Below are 20,512 nucleotides of genomic sequence, written 5' to 3'. Positions count from 1 at the left end.
CAGAGACGCGCGATGACCTGAGCAGGGCGGGGCCGCTTGCACCTCCCTAGTGGCGCCACGAGAGGGCAGCCTTGGTGGCCGATGTGCGCGGGCACCTCTGGAGCCTAGCCTGCGCTTCGGGGCGCAGCGCGGAGCCCGGTTGGAAACGGCAGCGTCTCCCACTTCCTGGAGTAAAACTCAAGTTCCGGCTGGCAAAAAGAAACGTTAAAATATACCTGAAAAAGGTTAAATCCGTGCCGTGGTTCCACTGGGGCTCGAACCCAGGACCTTCTGCGTGTAAAGCAGACGTGATAACCGCTACACTATGGAACCTCCCGCTGCACTGTCCTGCCAGGATACAATAAAGACATTTTATTCACACAAAGACTTTCCTCCCGATGTGTAATGAAGTTGAGAGTTGATGCCTGGCGATCGCTCGCGAGAAGAAACTTTCAAACAGATTTCAGACTTTCAAGCGCAATGCCCATCCACGCTTCTCCTTGGCGACGCGGGCTTCCCAGTTTGTCCGAGAAAGAAAGCGTGACCCGACGTGCCGGCGACTGTCCCCCAGACAGACGCCGCTCCTGCCTTGATGTAAGCAACGCGGAGGTTTTTTGACTCGTCGGGCTCTGTGGCGCAATGGATAGCGCATTGGACTTCTAGATTAGATGGAGGCATTCAAAGGTTGTGGGTTCGAGTCCCACCAGAGTCGCTTTTGTTTTAATAAGGAAAGCGCTAGGAGGAAGACACATTACCTACGATTTCCGAGGAGACTCGCCCACCTTGAAAAGGAGCCCATTCCAGTACCCTGTGGTGTCCTCAGACGTGAATGTGTTAGGAATCCTGCTACTTGAGTCTTCATCGCTTTCGTGTGGCTCCAGTTTCTGGTGACTGGACATGAGGAAATCACAGGATATGATGAAAGTTACCGAGTTTCCCATTCCCCCCCATCCCCGTATTGTTCTTTTACATAAGGCATAAAATTTTTAAATTGTGCAACTTTTCGTAGCTCAGTATTAGTCTGGTTATGTAAAAATAAGGATGACTCTGGCGGATACCAGAATGGCCGAGTGGTTAAGGCGTTGGACTTAAGATCCAATGGATTTATATCCTCGTGGGTTCGAACCCCACTTCTGGTACAAGTCGCTTTGGTTTTCTGAACATGACATGCGTCATTTTTTCCGAATTCCTGAGGACTTAATCTGAAAGATTATAGCAGACGTAGAAAGTGTAGCAATAGCTTCAGAACCGACGGTTTGGAAGGTGAAAAGTAAACGTCTGCGTGAAACTATACTACTTTGTAGGGGAGGGGGCGAGGGGTACATTGCGCAGTAAAAACGTTCCCTTTTTGAAATAGAGATTATCTAAGATCATGCTATGTGCCAAATACCGTTCTAAACGCTGAGGTTGTGGGAATGCAAAGATTTGAAAGAAAAGAAAGTAAACCAAACAGAAAATAACATTAAGAAAAGAAAAAAAAAATAGAAGGTCCTTAACCGACAAGGTTTTTGTCCAGAAGCACTTACAGGACAGAGGGACAGAGGGAAGAGGTGGTTCAGAAACAGGAGGATTTCAGATGGCGATAAGCTCTTACAAAGAATTAAGTGGGGTGGCACGATAGAGTGGCATAGAACTTTTTCAGGACAAACTTATTCCATTTGATTATGGAAATCATTCACCTTGACAGGAATGTTCTCCCCTCTCTCTACCAAACAAAAACTTCCAAGGACCAGTTCTGCCCCCTCCTCCTCCACGAAAAGCCTTCCCTGAACCCTGGCCCTCAGTCAACTGTCCATTCATTCATTCAGCAGTTTTTGAGAGCTTGCTTGGATAACAGTGGAGATGCACAGAGAAGTCCTGTCCTCACAGCAGAAACATTCTAGGAGGAAAGACAGGTGTTGAAGGGAGGTTGTGGTGGGAGCAGCAATACGGACAGTCTCAGAGTCCTCGGGACCCAACCCCCTCTGGAGAGGATCAAGCAGAGATCTCTGCGGCAAGTTCTGATCCCTGTCTTTAAGGATCAGAGGGAACTTCCCAAACCAAAGAACTTAGAAAGTGGGAAGAGGGGGCATTTCAAGATGGCGGACGGAGGGATGGAGGGATGGTGCGTAGGAAAAAAAAACAGGATAGTTTGTTAAATGAAATTACACACAGCTCCAGTTAACTGTCTCTACGCTAAGCAGCCCAGTTCCACACCATTAACACTCGATTATACACAGTTTGAGACTTTTGTTCTCAGGGTTCAATGCCTGTCAATCTAGTCTGCCTTAGGGGAACAGGAAACAAATCTTCAAGCTCTCCTGCGTTACATTCAAAGCTGAGTACAGAACTGTTGTAGGAAGCTGAGGTTCGACCAAAGGCTCACTAACTCCCCCAGAGAATTGGCTTCATCTTACAGGCAATTTTTTTTTTTTCCGGGGGGGAGAATCTTTTTATTTTTCTTGGCTAAATCCAGCCATGTCATATGATTCTTAGGGATCTACATCTTCATTTGTGAAAAGCACACCTAATTCATTGGTGATTTTTCAATACCAGTGTAGGGGAGCAAAGTTTACCACCCCAAAATGTCTCTCTGGCATGCGGATTGTTTAGAGCTGAAAACAATCAAGGCCCAAAAGACTCAGGAAGAAAGTTTGACTTTGGACCTTCTCCCTAACTGCCTAAAGAATGTAGATGAAGGATCTGTTCCAGGAAAGGAGTTATCACCATAGATTACTATAGTACGAACCAGGTGGGTAGACAGGGAGAAACCTAGCAAAGTCTAAAAGTGTTAAAAGTGTTAACATTCCTCTCTGTGTCCCATGGTCTCTGCATGGCCCAGCAAACAGTGTTTACCAAACATTTGCTTTTCCATATTCATGCCAATTCCTTCTTCCCCTTTGAGGTTCCAAATCACTATCCCCAACATCCTCTTTTGGCTTCAGCTGAAGATAATATTTAAGGTGAGGTTTTCAGACATTTCGGCAAGTTACTTAATTTTCCTGGGTCCCTTCCATGTACACATATTATTAAACTTTTGTTTAGTTTTCTTCTGTTAATCTGTCTTGTCAATTTAATTCTTAGACCAGCCAGAACTAAGAAGGATAGAGGAAAAAAGTCCTTCCTCCCCAACACCAGATACTCCCCTCCAAAACCCTGAAGCATGGAGGGTGCCTCTACTGGGAAGGAAATTTTCTTTTCACCTTCCTTTGCTGGGATCTGTAGAAAACACAGGATCAGGGATGCTTTGGTCTAAAGGGCTGCCTACGTGATCTCAGAAGGATGGAATAATCTAACTGACAATTTTTTTCTTCTTCATTTATTTTATTATTGAAAACAATACATGCTTTTTTTAATGCAATAATACAGATGTATGTAAAGGAAACAGTGAGAGACTCTTCTCACACACTTCATTGCCGTTCCTCAAAAGGTGGTCATTTTTATCAGATTGTTTTCTACCCTTAAACATCTCTTATGTATATGCAAGCAACAAATATACAAATATATATAATTAATTATATATACAATTACAGGATATATATTCATATACACATCGTTTGACTTTTCCACAAATATTATATCATACGTATGGTTTAGCACCTTCTGTCATTTTTGTTTAACATAACGTGACTATCTTTCCCTAGTGGATTACTTTTTAAACTTTGTTCATAGTTCCTGAGGTTACCAACCGGAGCCGGAACCGAGCTCAGTTTCAGCTGATCTCACTCAAAAGTCAGTGTTCAAGAGACACAAGGGTTGGTGCTTTATTCAGGAAGCCGGCAACCTGGGAAGATAGCAAACTAGTGTCCCCCAAACCATCTCCAAGCTGCCAGTTAGAGGGAAAAGGGTTTTATAGGGAAAAACCAGGAAGTTGCAGGGGTGTGCGGGCTATGTGCAGAACAGCACAGACAGCTCCGATAATCATCTCAAAATGATTCATGCGGTGGTCTGGTCGGAATCACCCCGTTTTAAGCACAGTTAATCTTCAACTCCAGGGTCGGTTTGGTTCCACTTCCTTGAGGCGAATTTCTGGACGTATGCAAGCCATAGATTCAGTACTGCTCAAGATGGAGCAGTTTGTGTCGAGGCTACGGTCTGGTCATCATGCAGTTAGCTTTTTCCCTCTGGTGGTGGTTTTAGTATCTGCAAAACAACTCAGGAATGTGCATCAGACACTGTTGTCTATGTCCTTCAGGGAAGAACTAAAGATTCTGTGACTCTTATATGGCTGACCTGTTTACATTGTTACCAGTTCTCCTCGCCCAACTGCTAGCTTTTGTTACTATGTGTTCACATTCTTCCAATCCTTACCTCTTGAGCTAGCTTTTTCTGACTCTTGGGAGGCCTGGGAGACGAAAGCTTTTCTACAAACAAGAGGCAGGTGGAGCACACTAGGTGGGGTTCGGGGTCTCTGTCTCAGGAAGGCCCCCTAGGGTCCTGCTCGGTTACACGGATATATTTCTCCATAAAAGACTGCAGACGTTGTCCTTCCCCAACAGAGTTCAGAGCGTCTCTGAAATCCGAGGGCAGCTAAAATGGTTATGAGGCTCTACCCCATAGGATTCCTTTCCCTTCCCTTTCAAGGGATCTTATCCAGTGCCTCAATGAATAACATGGCAATGAAGAAACAGGAGTAATGAAAAAATGCGCCTATTAGCGACAACTGAAAAAACACACGACCTAAAACTTGAGAGTTTCGTTTTATTCAGGGACCTTACTGAAGACTATATAGCCAGGGAATCGGCCTCTCAGCTCTGAAGAACTGTTCCAGGAAGGTAAGGGAGGGGCCAGGATATATAGGATTTTTTGCTGGGAAAAAAAACCATGTAGTTGAACATCAAATGATTACTGCCAAACACACACACACACACACACACACACACACACACACACAAAACAGACATCTCAAGTTAATTATTTTAGTGCTTTTCTAAGTTTGGGAAGATGCAAGGGTCTGGGTATATTGAAATTATTCCTTTGACATGCATCTTAACTCTCTAGGGCCAGTATCCTGTTTCTCTCCATCCTGAATTCCCCTCTGGGCGCACCAATAGGGAAGGTGCAGTGGCTGGTGGCTGGATGGCTGCAACATTCGTTGTTTAGTGGAATGGTAGGCAACATGGGCTGTTTACTGAAATGGCAGGAAACTTTTTGTTTTTTGTGTGTCCACATTAGTTATATTCAGGACACAGCTGCCAGGGTAATGGGACTTCCTAAAAATATAAACTCCAGCCGGATCCAAACCTTTCAATGGGAGCTTCAAGGAAAATGTTCAGATTCCCTGGCGAAGGTCCTTTTCCTTTTGTTGTTCCCTCTGCTCAAAATTCTCTTCCCAAGCCTTCAGGGCCCCAGTCACCATTGGTAGCTCATCCGGGCATCACCTCCCGCTTGAATACTTGGCAGGACGCTTACTTTTGGCGTTGACCTGCTTCCCACCATCAAAGCGCTTGACTTCTGTTTTGCGTGCCTTCCCGCCCCACTGAGGACCAGGACCGGGTCTTGGTCCTGGATGTGTTCTGACTAATAAAGATTGGAGACCTAATCAATTATTCATAAGATTCCACCCGCAAGACCCTCCGGGACTCTTCACAGACCAAGATTGGATTTAGAAATCCAGACGTCCTAAATCTGGAGAATTCCTCCTGGGATGTTCCCTTTAGGATGCGAGGGGCGGGGGCGCTGCTGGCGTGGAAGCACGGTCTATTTTCTTGATAGTCTTTCTGTAATGGGATCAGAAAAGATTCCTCCGCCAAACGCCTTCCCGACCTTGATTTTGCAGTTTCACCGCTCACGTAATCAACAAAAAGACTCAGGATTTTAATCGAATAGGAAAAGAATAGGGCCACGTGGTCTATTTTCTGTGGATAGACTAGGATCCACGCTGCTTTTCCGAGCCCGGGTAGCTCAGTCGGTAGAGCATCAGACTTTTAATCTGAGGGTCCAGGGTTCAAGTCCCTGTGCGGGCGGTTATTTTAAACTCCTAAAACAAATTTGAGCGTGTGTCCACACCACTCTCGCTGAGCAGCTGTGAGATTATGCAGAACACACTTGATTCAGCCCTCCTGGAGTTTACAACCCAGGCCAGACCAAAGGTGGATTTTGCAGAAAAAGTGAAAGGTGAGGAAAGCAACTGGTAACTTTCTCTTCCAACCTCCGTCTTTTCTCTTCCAACCTTGTATGATAGATACTTTGTCTTCAGATATTTTTTCCTTAAAACTAACATGTATTATTTTATATAGAAACATCAATAAACATCGTCAGAGTCACGGATGGTAATGCTCCTGGCAGTAAATGTGCAAATTTTGGCACTAAGTGATAATAGTTCACACACTGTTTATTAAAAGCACGGTGAGAAGACTGGGGTTCCAAGAAATATTTCAGGTCAACACACGTGCTTATAAATCACATCTTCCGCCGAGAACCATTCTTCACCAAATTTCTAACACGCTGATAGGACCCTGACTTGCGTGTATAGACAGACGTTTTTAAAGTCTTCATGTTTGTCGTCAATGAAAAAAGCTTGCAAGCCCAGCGTAACTCTACTTGGCATCAAACTCAAGACCTTCTACGTGCAGACCGGAAGTGGTGGTCATCACACTATGAAACACCCGACACATAGTCTAAGTGGACTGGGTCCAGGTCATTCCATGATTTGTGATATCTTTACGAGGTTTAAGCTCTTAGGATCCTCGCAGTGTGTGGGATCGGGGAGGGAGGTGAGCCTTCATGGGAGACACTGTAAGAAAAGGAAGGTACTCCAGACTCCAGTCCTGTCCAATGATGAGTCAGCAAAAACTCTGCCGAAACCCGGGATTGAACCAGGGACCTTTAGATCTTCAGTCTAACGCTCTCCCAACTGAGCTATTTCGGCGAGGACGATGGCTCTCTCGACCCTGTTAAGGAAACTTAAGAAAAAAATTTTAAAAACTAAGACTTTCTTTCATCTCTACCTTTCCAATTCCCAATTTCACCTTCCAAATTGCATCTTATTTTAGCTCTGAGATTCCGAGGGCAGTGAGTGAGAAAAAGAATTTCTGTCAATGTGGGGAAATTGTCCCAGGCTACATATTCTTGTCTTCCTGAGGCTTTTTTTACGTCTCCCCAGGACCCTAATAAGAGGAAAGACAGCCGCCTACTAAGTGCCTACTGTGTGCCTACTGTGTGCCCAGCACGTCCTCTACGTGGTGTCAGTTCAGTCCCCACCCCCCCACCCCTGCCTTAAGGTTGATATAATACGATAATTTTTAAATGAAATAACTAATTTGCCCTCAAATCATCCAGAACCGAAGCAGAGCTATTCAGCTCCAAAGCTCGAAAGGTCTTGGTAGAGAGAGACTTTGATTTGTCTTTTCCTTTTAATTTTTGGCGTTTTGTTTTTTTTGCTTTTTTCTCACTTTTCACCCCTTGGTGAAAGGGAGAGGGAGTGAACTTGAGGACAGGAAGGAGGAAAGAGCCAGGAGGTCTCAGTGCTCTCCTCCCCTTGTCCTCTCCTTTCCCCCACCTGGTGTGTTCTTGTTCAGTCAGGAAATGATCGGAGCAAAGAGACTCCACTTTTCAAGGTTGCCAGAAATGGACTTGCTCACTTTCCAGGGGACTTCCTGAGGAAGAAGAGGCAAAACCCGAGTGTTTGCCTCAGCTCCCTTACTTTGTTCCCCTGGAACGCCACCTGAGTGCCATGATTCACTTCCTTCCAGAAAGAATCCCATTCTTCCTTGGGTCGGTGACCATTGCTGTCGCCTCAGCACATACCAACCAACACAAGTCACATGAATACGGGTTCATGATTTTCACATATTGGGAACACATTTCTTTGAAATGGTTTCTTACCTGTTTCAGTGTGTCTTTTGTTCCCTCCCTAGACTGAAAGCTCTTTAATAATAATAGCTGCAACGTACTGCATGCTCGCTTTGGGGCAAAGACTCTACTAAGCACTGCTGCATGCATTGTTACCTCATTTAATCAGCACCGGTTTATGAGAGGGGTGCTTGCTGTTACTATCATTCCCTTGCTCCTGATGAGGAAGCTGTGCTTTGGAGAGAAGAAAATTGTGGGTCTGTGTAGGCACAGGGTAAGGCATTCAGCTTGGAGGGTGAAGGGGTGAAGGCCCTGCCTCCCACTTGAGTTCTATGCCCACCTTCGCCCTGCCCCACCGATCAGCGTCCTTTGGGTACGTTAGGTACCATAGTCCATCACCTAAGAGGGCAGCTGACTCAATCAGCCCACATCCCCATCCTGTTAATGAGTTCAAGATCGACTTTCTTCTGTTGCCTGGCAGAAGCAAGAAAGGCTCAGTCTCCAGGTAGGCAAGGATGTACCTGGTCCCTTCACCTCACAGGGAAGATTAGTTTAGTCTTGGTGAATCCATGCCTGAGCTCTTGTGTCCACAACCCGACTTCCTCAAAACTTCTCAGGAGCCAAATGTTGTCCTTATTAATTTGTAGTCAGTGGGAGCTAACATTTTTGTTTTTCGAACTCCAGGACGCTTCGCATTCCAGCCCCTCAAACGCACTCTTTCCCGGCAGGCACCCTCCTTCTCCCACCAGCAGAAGCTGCCTTCTCAACCTCAACTTCTCCCTGGATTCAGGGTCACACTTTGGGGGTTAGCGGAGAGACTGGACCTCGGTAGGGAGGGGGAGCTGCCCTGCCTGGTGCTTCAGTTTCTAGATGGCATCTCTTCCTTTTCAGAGCGCAAAAAATATTCTCTAGAAGGGTAGCAAGGTGGAGTGGAAGGGTGCGGGATCCGTCCCACAATCCTCAGGCACCCAGAGGGAGGGAACCCGAGAGAGAGGGTCTGCAGGGCTCGCTCACGGAGAGCGAAGGGAGGCGGCGACTGCGGGAGCCCCAGCGACTTCCTGAAGGCTTCGTCCCCCTTTCTTTAATTGCAGCAGTAGTTGAGACCAAGCAGCCCAGTCGGCGGCTGCCGAGTAAGCCAGCTTATTTAGACCCTACAGCGATGCACTGCGAATCTCCTGGAGGTCTTTGCACAAAGGCCCGTGGTGTCTGCCTGCCTTTTACCCCCGGGAAGTGGTTGGAAACGCAGGGTACACGCTCCACATTTTACTCCCTTTTCCAAAGGCAACCGGCTAAAAATCAGAGGCTCCTAAAGCTAGTTCTCACTTTTTTTTTTTTTTTTCTCACTTTTAAAATACCTGTTAAAAAAGGAAACTCCGCCCGAACAGGGACTTGAACCCTGGACCCTCAGATTAAAAGTCTGATGCTCTACCGACTGAGCTATCCGGGCTCACAGCAAAGTCTTTCACTCCGGTGAGTGAAAGCCATGTAATCGTTTGCGCTGCAGCTAATGGGCGGGATACCGGATGAGTTTCCGGACTCCTCCTTTGTGTGTGATTCAATCCAATTCCAGTCCAGAGATCCCACGGCGCCGGGCGGGCGAAGTGGGGAGTGTGGAAAGGTGATTAAGTCGTTCTCTGGCAGATGAATACAGATTTCTCAAATAAAACAGAACGCGTCCTCTTTTATACAGAGACCCCTCGGCAAACGTGAATCCTGATTTCTGCAAAACCCTGCGGAGGGAGGAGAAGCCGCTTACTCACTGTCCCCGCCCCTCCGCGATTCCTTGCCCTAAACCCAAAGCGCACAGGTTCGGAGACCACAGGTCAGTGTTAAAGGTACCAAGCTGCTACTTCTCCCGAGAAGCGCCACTTCGCAGTTCCTTGTTCCCACCCTAGGCGCCCACGAAACGGATGAGCTGAAAGAGACGATCTGGGATCCAGCCAGAAGTGGTGGCAGCCACCACCGCCCTGGGCTCTAAGAGCGCGCCCGCGCCCCGCTCGCCACCCTCGCCAGCCCCGCCCCGACGGGCCTGGCCTTTGCGCACGCGCGCTCACCCCACTCTGGGTAGGCTGAACCCACCTCCCTCCACTTCTCAAGCGTACACGCCACTATTTTCGTACTACAGATCCCGCTATACCTTTTCAATCCTCTGGGCCTTGGCTCACGGTGTTCCCTCTAACTGGAATGCAACCTCCCTTTCACTTCTTCCCCCTCGTCCGCCCAAAGCACTTTTGAGGACTCAGCTTAACCTCCATCCCACCGGGGAAGCTCTTGGTGACCCGCACCATCCCTGGTCTCCTCCCCTGCACTGTGGAGCTACTATAGAGCTGGTAGCAGACCTTTGGGACCGTGTAATCAATGCTTTAATAGAGGAATATATACTTTGGTAACACCGAGGAATGACTAGAAGGTGGGTAGAGCCGAACCTGGCAGGAAAAAAAGACATTAGAACCGTGCCTTGAAAGGTGAGTAGGCGTATGCCAGGCTTGCGAGCTTGGTGATGCAGGCAGACACACCTATATTCTTCTCGGAGCTTCTTGCGTGTATCCAAATACTTCCCAAAGGGATTCCTCAGGCTGGAAACTGGGAAGGGTTTGCCCTTTGAGGGCAAAGGCCCAACATTTCCTAGGAGTATGGTGCCCACCTTCATGGTCCCGAGGTGGTTGACCTTCGTTCAGAGCACTTTTTCCTCGGGAGCAATAATAAAAATCTCACCCTTCCGTCTTACCTGTGTGTAACACTTTAAAGCATGCTGTCTGGGTGGATAGAGATTTATTTATTTATTTTTATTGGCTCAGGGCATTGTAGGGGCCATCAAGTCTAGAATCTGTTGGGTTGGCCAACAAGCTGGAAATTCAGGTAAGAGTTGATGTTGCATCTTGAGTCCAGCTTCAGCAGGGCAGCCAGCTGGAGGCTCAGGCAGGCTTTCTGTGTTACAGTCTTGAGAATTCCTTCTTCATCAGGAACCCCCCGTCTTTGTTCTTAAACCTTCACCTGATTGGACGAGGCACACCCACATTATGGAGGGTAATGTGCTTTACTCAGAGTCTACTGATTTAAATGTTAATCACATCTAAAGAATACCTTCACAGCACCACCTAGACTGGCATTTGGGCACCATAGCTAGCCAAATTGACACATAAAATTCACCATCACACGTGCCGACATACATCATGCAAAGTTTGAACTGCCCGATCTATTCATCCACTATTTTGTTTTCCTTCCTTTTGATGATCATTGAATTTTTCAGAGTCCCTTAAGCAAAATGCATCCTTCAACCCAAGAGCGCAAAGTTTTGGGGGCTGAAGCCCCTCATCAGCAGGCATCTTGGCACAGATTAACAGAAAGGGGAGGACAAATAATAGGTCCAAAAGCAATAGTTCTCCATGTTGCCTTTTATGTGAGGACTAGGTCTCATTCCTCTCTCCCCATGTCCCAGCCTGGGAGCTGGCAGAAAAGAAAGCATTCCCTGAGCGTGTGTTCCATTGCACTGCCTTGAATGGAGTGGCTCATCGTCTTAACACGATTTTTGTTTTTGGGGGGGGGGGGCCTCTCACAGTTGTGGCCTCTCCCGTTGCAGAGCACAGGCTTCGGACGCGCAGGCTCAGCGGCCATGGCTCAGGGGCCCAGCCGCTCCGCGGCATGTGGGATCTTCCCGGACCGGGGCACGAACCCGCGTCCCCTGCATCGGCAGGCGGACTCTCAACCACTGCGCCACCAGGGAAGCCCGATTTTTTTTTTTTTTAAGATTCATTCCAGCTTCCAAATCTCCCTTTCCTCCACCCCCATCCCAGGCCAGAGCGGACAGCTCTGGAAGCCTGGGACCAGGTGAGATGGCTGATTCCTGGGGTGTTTCCTGGTGATCCCCACCAAGGTCTTGTCCGGTGGTGGTGAGAACAAATTAGCTGATGGACACAAATGCATTTTGAAACGTGAGAGATGAGAATAAGAAATTACCAGTCTCTTCTGAAATCCACGTCGTCCTGACTATAGTTTCTGAGTATCTTTCCGGGGACGCGGTGTGGGGTGGAGGGGCGCATCCAGAGATGTGTGGGGATATGATGTACAATAGTGGTTTGCGATTTAGCGAATAAAAATACAGTTAAATTTGAATTTCAGAAAAATAACGAATGTGTATTATGTCCCATGCCAATCTTTGGGAGGCTTATACTAGAAATAGTCATTGTTTCTCCGAAATTCAAATTTAATTGGGCGTCCTGTATTTGATTTGATAACGCTAGTGTAGACATAAACCAGAAAGGAATTCCAACCCTACCCCACCCCGCCGCCGCCACCGTCAGCAAAAGCTGTCCTTGTTATTGTTAAACCCCAAGCTGAAATCGACGATTTCTTTCTGTGCAGCCCCGCGCCCCGCACGTGGTGGCTCCATGAGCGCCAATTCCCCCTGCGGAGCGTCGGCGCGCCCGTCCCAGCGGAGAGAGAGTCCAACACCGGCAGCTCCTGGAAAGTGGTGGGAAAGAAGCCGGCGGGCTGGGATGAATTAGAAAGCGAACGGCGCACCGTGTGTGGGGAGAGCCCGCCGGCCACACAGAGCAGCCACACAGAGCAGCTTAAAAGCAAAGACATAAATCCCTTTACGGTTTCCTCCTTCCCAGAGAAAAGAAAGAAAACTGGTCTGTTCTTCCGCATCCACCCAAGCACATTATCATCCATGCTCAAGTGAGACCTGGGCAGCAGCCTGAGATCCCCGCCCCTCACAGAGGGGTAGACGAGTACACACGTTATTGAGAAGAGGATAGTCACAGAAACCCGGGATCGAACCAGGGACCTTTAAATCTTCAGTCTAATGGTCTCCCAACTGAGCTATTTCGGCTTTCATTGGAAGAGGTTTTCCTCATATCTATAATGAAATAATATCTGTTCCATTGCAGCAAAAAAGGATTCGGATATAGGTTCAGCTGGAGGTAGACACTTAAATATTAGAGGTGATGAGGCAAGGCCTCTGTTTATAAGCTAGATGTGATAAATAATTTTACTTTTCTCTGTTTTAACTACCCTGCAATTTGCTTTTCTCATTTAAAACTAAACCGTGGAGGACTTCCCTGGTGGCGCAGTGGTTGAGAGTCCGCTTCTCAATACAGCGGACACGAGTTCGTGCCCTAGTCCGGGCAAATCCCACATGCCGTGGAGCGGCTGGGTCCGTGAGCCATAGCCGCAGAGCCTGTACTCTGTAACAGGAGAAGCCACAGCAGTGAGGTGAGAGACCTGCGTACCGCAAAAAAGAAAAAAAGTTAAAAATAAAACATGGACTTTTTTTTTTTCATGTCAGCTATGTATGTAGACCTATTTCATTCTTTTTAACCCATGCACAATATCGGATTGTACGGATATAACACAATCCATGTAATCAAATACCTAATGATGGACATTTTGACTTTTTTCCCCTAGGTTTCATTATTAAAAACAATACTGCAATGACTATCCTTTTGTATTTGTTTTTCTTGTGAGAAGGCAGATATCGCAAGGCCAAAATACATGAACATTTTGAATTTTTCAGATATTGTCAAAGTGGTCTCAAGAAGTGTATGCAAGAGGACAGACAGGAAGGCCATTTGTAAAGATTTCAAATGTCAATTTTCAATGTTACCTCCTGATGAAGTATACATAGAGTCATTGTATCTGTATGTTAAAAGCATTGATTTGCTAAACCTATTTAAAGTATACCTCAATTTTTGTAATCTCATCTTGACGTTTAAAAAATTTGAAACAGGGGCTTCCCTGGTGGCGCAGTGGTTGAGAGTCTGCCTGCCGATGCAGGGGACACGGGTTCGTGCCCCGGTCTGGGAGAATCCCACATGCTGCGGAGCGGCTGGGCCCGTGAGCCATGGCTGCTGAGCCTGCGTGTCCGGAGCCTGCGCTCTGCAGCGGGAGAGGCCACAGCGGTGAGAGGCCCGCGTACCAACAACAAAAAAATTTGAAACATATAGACATTGTCAAAATGTGGAATTGGCTCAGACCTCTCAAACTCTGAGAAGCGAGCTGTGGTTTAATAATATCCCCTAATATGCTGATTTATCCCACCTCCTCCTCTCTTTTCATAATTTTGTGACCCTTGCGTTTATATATATATATAAAATTGCACTAGCCCTAACCCTAATTGAATCAGAATCTCTGCAGATGGGGCTCAGGATTATATATCTTTTAACTTGCAGGTGATTTTAATGTGCAGTCTCTCTCAGCATCTTATTCCTCAGTTCTCACAAAAATGTAGCCATTACATTTGGATCCATGTTTTAAGTCGTTTACTCAACCTCTCCACAGGCTCCTCCAACTCAGAATGCCCCCAAATGAACCCATCTTTCCCTCTAGACTTGTTTAGCTTGCTACCACCTTCCTTCTAAGTTTCCTGAGCAAGAAAAATACAAGTTTCTCCCTTCCTCCCTCCCTCTGCTCTCCAAAAATAATCATACTCAAGTGCTGTTCATTCCAGTCAATACTGGAATCCCTGCACTTCTCTTCATTCTCACTTCTCCAATCTCTTAATTGATCTGATTACCTGTCAATCATTTTCCACACTGGAACCTATCACCCTGCTTACAAATCTTTCACTGGCTCCCTTGCTGAAAACGAAAACCAAGGTTTCTTTATGTGGTATATGAAGACTTCCATGACTTGGGCCTTACCTCTCTCCATCACTGTATCAGTGCCCTCTCCTTGACCTTAAACTCCAGCCATTCATACAGCCATCCAAAAGCAGGATGCTTTCCTCGACTTTGCTCTCCATCTTTATCCATGCAGCATCTTACAGGGTGCCCTTTCCCTAACCCCTATCAAACCTGCAACTCTCAACTCAGATACTTTCTCCTAGTTGTATTGAATAGAAGGCTTCCCTGCCATGTCTTTATCCCCTCCCTCCCCACTCTCTATAGGCTTGTTGCCCCTCTACAGTGCTTTCATGCCATTTATCAAACTAGATTGTAATTGCCCGTTTACCTGAGCTCTTTCTTGCCATTCGTATCTCTAATGTTATGTTATGTAACAAGCTGGAAGTCAATGTTTAATGAATGAACGAATGGAGACATTCCTAGCCATACCTCTCTCAGGGCCAACTGGTTCTTTACTAACTTCTTAAATCACCTGGTCAAACTCAAGTGTGACCTCTGCAAGGCCACTGACAGAAGATTCTGAGCTCCTTAGTTCTTGCCTTTAAAGATGCCTCATCTGGCCAGCTTGCTTCCTTCCCCTGGGGGATCACTGTGAACCCCAAAAGGAGTGCTCTACTTGAAAAGACAGTAGGGAGGAAAGACTGAGGAGAACATAACCACAGATTATTTTATGAGCTTCAGAAGGGAAAGCCAGGGAAGGCTTGAGGGATGCCTCCCACAGGGCAGGGCACAGTACTGGGCAAAAGCTTTATAAACTTTTAGAAGCTCTAAATTTTGATAGTCTTAGGGTTTCACAAGGTATATACCTTATAGTGAATAAATTCTAGACTTTTCTACACTTCCTCTTAGGACTCTACTATAGGTTGATTTTCACTTATCTTGCAGACCTTTGAAATGTATAGGTTTAACATTTCTGTGGGACTTCAGAGGTCCCTGATGGGTGTAATTTTGAATCATGAGTAAGCTACACTCCTCGCGATCCACATCCCAACCCATTATGTCACAGGAGCCCATTAAAGGACTAAAGGAGGGATTATTCAAAAGTTTCAGGTACATTGGACTGACCCTATTGGAGGAAATGACATACCATACGGGATTCAAAATTGCAGGATGCAGCTCTCACAAGCGTCAAGGGTCGACTACCGTGGTTTTTAGCTTGCCAGAAAAAAAAAACGTTGCCGATACTTAACATCAAGGCTAAGTGGCCTTCCCAGGAACCAGGCTAGAAAAGACGACCCCTGACAACATAGCTGATTTTGTGGGCATGAGAGCCTTGAGAAACCAAGGAGCCAGGAGGCTGAACTTCAAGAATGCTCCTTCCGGGACATCCCTGGCAGTCCAGTGGTTAAGACTTCATACTTCCAACGCAGGGGGCGTGGGTTCAATCCCTTGTCGGGGAACTAAGATCCCGCATGCCACACGGCATGGCCAAAAAAAAAGAATGCTCCAATGCGCCTTCCTTCACGTGGGACTCCCAAAATAATATTATCGACATTAAGAAGCTTCTGGAAACAGAGATACGCATTTCTGCACGATGTATAATCCAGGAGGAAATGACTTAACGACCAGCCGCCTTCCAACCCAGTTTCTCACAGAGCACAAGTTTGTAAAGGTCACAAACTCTGGGGTTAAACCAACCCAGCTCTGAATTCCAGTACTGTGACTAACCAATCAGCTATGTGACCTTGAGTAAATTTATTTAGTTTATTTTTTGAGCGCCTTTCCTCATATTCAACGTGACAATTGTAAAATATACTTCTTGAGATTGTTTAAGCGGAAGCCTGGCAATGCTGAGCGCTCCAGTCTCAGCACTCTGGAGGCAGAAGCAGATGCTCAGTGATGTGCGGGCCCCCTCTCCGGGCAGGAATTGGCGCTCACCCTCATCGGAGGCCTCTCCATGCCCCTTCGATCACTTTGGCCACCTTCTCCCCTCCCTAAACTGTGCAGAGAAAAACTGAACAAGCATTTTCACTGTCCTTTACTTCTCTCCAAGGTCTTCAAATCAATACTCAATTGCTTATGTTTCAAAATACAGAATTTGAATCCTTACACGGAACAGCTAACTAAGATCCTGAAAATCTAAATGGGCAAGAGAGATGAAATTCAAGAACTTTTATTTTTTGAGGCGAAACAGGCCCAGTATCAAAAACACTAGAAACCGTTCCCCTATGGCAAGGTGGGACCCTGACAGTGACATGGCACTAAAGCATTGGGGGCTCTTAAAACTACTCATGTGGTCATTAGGTCCTCTGGAATGTTGTTGAAAAGTCGAAGCATCTGGAAATCCGCGCCCAGTTTTTCTTTCCATCTCCCATGAAGATCAAGTTCCCAGACTGCCAAGAACAAATCACCCAGGGGCCACTTCTCCACCTCTTCCCACTGCCTCCTCCTTAAGTAGAAGTGAATCAGACAAACAATATGACTTTTTAAAAATTATTTAATTTAGTAGTTTTCTTGGAAAAAAAACAATAAGGCAAAAAAACCGAAAATATATATAGTTTTGTTTTGTTTTCATGTGACTTTATTTCACCTGAAGGACTCGAAGCCTCTTCCATTAGCAGGAACCTCACTGGGGATCAGGCTGGAAACGTAGTGCAGACAACGGGGAGCGGGAGACAGAGCAGGGAAGTGCCGTCTGTTTGGGGAGTTCCCGCTGTCTAAAGCTCCGCCCCCCCACCCCAGTTACATCAACGCTTTTATGGGCCTCCTTGAAAGCAGCAGCCCTGGAATAATCCCTTGCTTACGCTGGGATCGAGCTGAGTTCGCAGGAGGAACTTCCCCAGGAGGTGTCCCTGTCTGAAGTTCATCACAGCTAGGAAGGAAGGGATGGCGGGGAAGGAGTAAGATGCTATTTACCCAGTACAGATCCAATTTCCCTGCCGGGACGGCTTCCTCTGGAATGATTCTCCCCCCAGGACCCACGCTGGCTGAGGCTCGGCAGTTACGGAACAGAAAAGCACTAACGAGAAGCGTACACGGAAGGCACCTCATTTGTGATCCTCAACCAGGGGCGGGTGGCACGGCGGGGTCAGATTTCTGAACAAGACAACTTAAACAAGTACAGAACGAAAAAATGCAAGAAACCAGGGCCCAGCAGGAGCAGTCCTCTTCCCCACCCCACGCGCCGGCACCCCGATTCCTAGGAAGAAGGCTCTTTTGGGGATCAGCTCTGTGTGCTGAGATCTGGACAGAGGCAGGCTCAAACTGGAAATTACCCTCCTGACTTTCTACCCACACTCTTCCTAGTAAGAGAAGGAAAAAAGGTAGGAAAGAGGTTAGGATTTCATTTTCAAGAGTCAGGTAATTAGAAGAGCAGAGTTTAGACAGCAGCGGGCACCTCATGATACAAACCATGGACAAGGTCCCTGCTCAGTAACTGCTGGGCGGGATCCTGGTCAGGTTTGGAATCTGTCTGCCCCTGAAAGAGGGAAAGCAGAGGGGGCTCCAATCCACATCAGTGTGTCCAAGAGAGAGTCCCAGGGAGACAAGTGATATCAAAAATCAAGATTCTTAATGGGAAGAAGGAAAATCAAACCAAAAAAGAATTAATTTTTCTCTACATATATATACTATACAGATACTTAACGCATTATTCCAGAGGTGGCTCCAGTCCATGGGGCTTGAGAGATGGTGAAAACTTATTCCAGATAAACTCCTTCTCTCAGATTCTGAAGTATATCAGAATGGGACAGGTAACGCTTTGCTCCACAGGGCACAAACCCGAAGCAGTACTGCGCGGAGGGAGAAGAGAGGAAAGGCAATGAAGGATGGGGGAGAGGAGGAGCGGGGAAAGCAAGAGTGGCCAGCAGTGTTCTTCCATCCTGCCTCGTGTTCTCAGAAGTTCTCCGCCTGAGCAAGTCCGTAAAACCCCTTTGTGAGGATAACGCAAGCCTCCTACCGACCACCCAAGTGGCCCCGGGTGCTGTCAAAGAAGATGGAGAACAGCAGCAGGGTGTTTTACGCGAGTGAAGATCGAAACTTCCAAGAATTTAACTCTGAACGTCCCGGCCTTGCAAAACAGTCCCTCTCGCAAGTGTTCCAGTGCCACGGTTTTCTCCGCACCGACACCCCGTTCAATTGACCCCATCTGTGAACACTTCATAACGTCACGCCCAAGCTCCACCACGAGCATTCACGATGCCTCTGTTGGAAAGTCTTACGTGGTGTTTCTTTTTAAAGGGAACCTCTAAAATCAGCTCTCGCTCTGAACTGCACCGGACGCCCCCCGCGTCATCCTCTTCCGCAGGTCCTGGCTGGGCAGGCTCTGTAAGGGGAGGGTGAGGGACAGCATCTCAAACCGGGGCAGAGGGAGAGGAAAGGGTCAAGAGCACGTGACTCTGCAGAAGCGGGACGACACTAGCACTCAGCCAGGACGCCTCCCTCACACACGGTATCCAGAATGTCGACTTCAGTTTCAATCAGCTAAGGCAACCAGCCAATCACCGCCAACGGTGTCTGCTTCTGGTGATTGATTTGGAAAAAATGATTGGTTAAGACAGACAAACTTGAGGAAAGCTCTCCGTAAGAGAGTCACAACTGCCAGCTTTCCCGCGCATCCTCTGTCCTCTTCTCCTTTGGATCCTCCTCCTTTTGTCACGGCCGGTTCAGAAAATGTCCGGGCACGAGCTCCAGTCCTGTTTCTCTTTACACTCCCAGTATCCTCCCCTATAAATATGGGTTAACTCCTTGGTAACAGGGTCCTTCTTCCGCTCGAACCACAGTGCCTTGTAGGGATCGTAGGGCGTGCCTAAAAGGGAAAGAGGGTGAAGAAAAACAGAGTCAGAGCTGAAAACACATGGGCATTTGCCACGCATCGGGACTGGGAAACAGAGTAGAAGGCGTCCACTACCATCCTCCGTGGCTTTCATAGCTTCGGCTTCTCTCTTCTTTCTGGAAAGTCTCTGTTTTTCCTCCAGGCGCTGCTTCTCTGCATTTGCTTCATCCCAGCGCCCATTCTCCATCAGTCTCTGGTCAGGCCGTAATCGGCTGTCTGTGAGGGCAGTGCCAGCTTCCCAGGCATTGAGAGTTAGAGCCAGCTCTGAGAAGTAGTACATGTTTTCTGCATTCTTCCTAAAAGTGAAGGGTGAGAAAGAGGAAAGGTAATGCCAGAGCTGAGACCCTTTTAGTTAAAGAGCACCAACTAAGTTCACTACAAGGGCTACATCACCTTGGCTGTGCTACAGATGGAAAGACTCCAGGACCAACTACATCAGGTTCAGTTAATTAAGAGACCCGACTGGACCATTCCCCATCCCCTCCCCAGGATCACTCAACTGGATAGTTTTCTGGGCCTGTGCTATGCTCAGGTGAAATTAGGAAGGATGAAACATTCTACTAAATAAAAGTTCTTTCTTCCTGTTTCCTTCGCTTTCTTTTTAACCTCTTTCTGGGATAACCTTGGCTATTACTGAGGACTGAACATATTAAATAATGACAGGAGACAAATGGCCTCCACCTTAATTTCTTTCCAAAGTCCTGCACATTATCTCAGGGACCTTTAGACTGCTGCTAGGCCTTTGGGCCACAGGTGGTGGGCATCTTTCTCCTCTAGCCACTTCTGAATAGTTCTACTCTAAATTATAGAAAAACATCCTTCGGAATCACAATCCAAAGGACCTTTAGGAAACACCAAATGTTTTTGGCAGACGTGGTTTGAGTAGTTTGAACTTTCCTGGGACAAGGCACGCTACAACCCAACCACACGGGGACCACCTTCTGGTCATATCTCCAGGTTCCGATGTCCCGCGCTCAGTCCCTCACAGAATTAAGTGGGAAGGAAGGCAGAAATGCCGCAACACCGCTCCAAGGCTGAGGTCACAGCAGGACCCGGGCGGGACCCACACTGATACTCACGGTAAAGGATTCCGCTTCCACAGCATGACCCTGCTTTCCTCTGCTTCGTGGCCTCGCTGCCGAGCGTCACCCCCGTTTTCCCCGATGACTGGCTGTACTTTGAAACACTCCATTTTCTCATCCCACGTCCCCAGAAGGGCAAAGTGAACTTTTCCTGACGGGTCTGTCACTTCCCCTGTCACCTACAGAGGGAGAGCAGGGCTCTGGAGTACGGCATTCGCTGTGTCAGCTTCCCTGACTACTCTGGACACCGAAGTCCTAGGGTAAATACTGGTTAAATC

At 47.2% G+C, this 20,512-nt stretch overlaps 1 protein-coding gene and 7 non-coding genes across 8 annotated transcripts in view; 3 read left to right on the top strand and 5 right to left on the bottom strand.

Annotated features, from left to right (window-relative positions):
* Window positions 1-239: 239 nt before the first annotated feature.
* Window positions 240-312, bottom strand: TRNAV-UAC (transfer RNA valine (anticodon UAC)). Its single transcript has one exon. It is a non-coding gene; the product is annotated as a tRNA-Val (tRNA).
* A 292-nt stretch (window positions 313-604) lies between these two features.
* Window positions 605-691, top strand: TRNAR-UCU (transfer RNA arginine (anticodon UCU)). The gene is given in 2 exon segments: window positions 605-641; window positions 656-691. It is a non-coding gene; the product is annotated as a tRNA-Arg (tRNA).
* Window positions 692-1,035: 344 nt separating this feature from the next.
* On the top strand, window positions 1,036-1,118 carry TRNAL-UAA (transfer RNA leucine (anticodon UAA)). Its single transcript has one exon. It is a non-coding gene; the product is annotated as a tRNA-Leu (tRNA).
* A 4,733-nt stretch (window positions 1,119-5,851) lies between these two features.
* Window positions 5,852-5,924, top strand: TRNAK-UUU (transfer RNA lysine (anticodon UUU)). Its single transcript has one exon. It is a non-coding gene; the product is annotated as a tRNA-Lys (tRNA).
* An 832-nt stretch (window positions 5,925-6,756) lies between these two features.
* On the bottom strand, window positions 6,757-6,829 carry TRNAF-GAA (transfer RNA phenylalanine (anticodon GAA)). The gene has a single exon. It is a non-coding gene; the product is annotated as a tRNA-Phe (tRNA).
* A 2,297-nt stretch (window positions 6,830-9,126) lies between these two features.
* TRNAK-UUU (transfer RNA lysine (anticodon UUU)) lies at window positions 9,127-9,199 on the bottom strand. The gene has a single exon. It is a non-coding gene; the product is annotated as a tRNA-Lys (tRNA).
* A 3,314-nt stretch (window positions 9,200-12,513) lies between these two features.
* On the bottom strand, window positions 12,514-12,586 carry TRNAF-GAA (transfer RNA phenylalanine (anticodon GAA)). The gene has a single exon. It is a non-coding gene; the product is annotated as a tRNA-Phe (tRNA).
* A 4,211-nt stretch (window positions 12,587-16,797) lies between these two features.
* OSBP (oxysterol binding protein) overlaps window positions 16,798-20,512 on the bottom strand; it is a 41,081-nt gene continuing 37,366 nt past the window's right edge. The window contains exons 12-14 of the mRNA XM_004264162.2: window positions 20,232-20,413; window positions 19,228-19,448; window positions 16,798-19,125 (exon numbers count right to left, since the gene is read on the bottom strand). Coding sequence (XP_004264210.1) covers window positions 18,983-19,125; window positions 19,228-19,448; window positions 20,232-20,413 — 546 coding nt within the window. The 3' untranslated portion in view covers window positions 16,798-18,982. The remainder of the gene's footprint in view (window positions 19,126-19,227; window positions 19,449-20,231; window positions 20,414-20,512) is intronic.

Source organism: Orcinus orca, chromosome 8, assembly GCF_937001465.1.
Source record: "Orcinus orca chromosome 8, mOrcOrc1.1, whole genome shotgun sequence".
Lineage (NCBI taxonomy): Eukaryota > Metazoa > Chordata > Mammalia > Artiodactyla > Delphinidae > Orcinus > Orcinus orca.
Note: the sequence above shows the minus strand (reverse complement) of the source record. Positions and strands in the feature narration are given on the sequence as shown.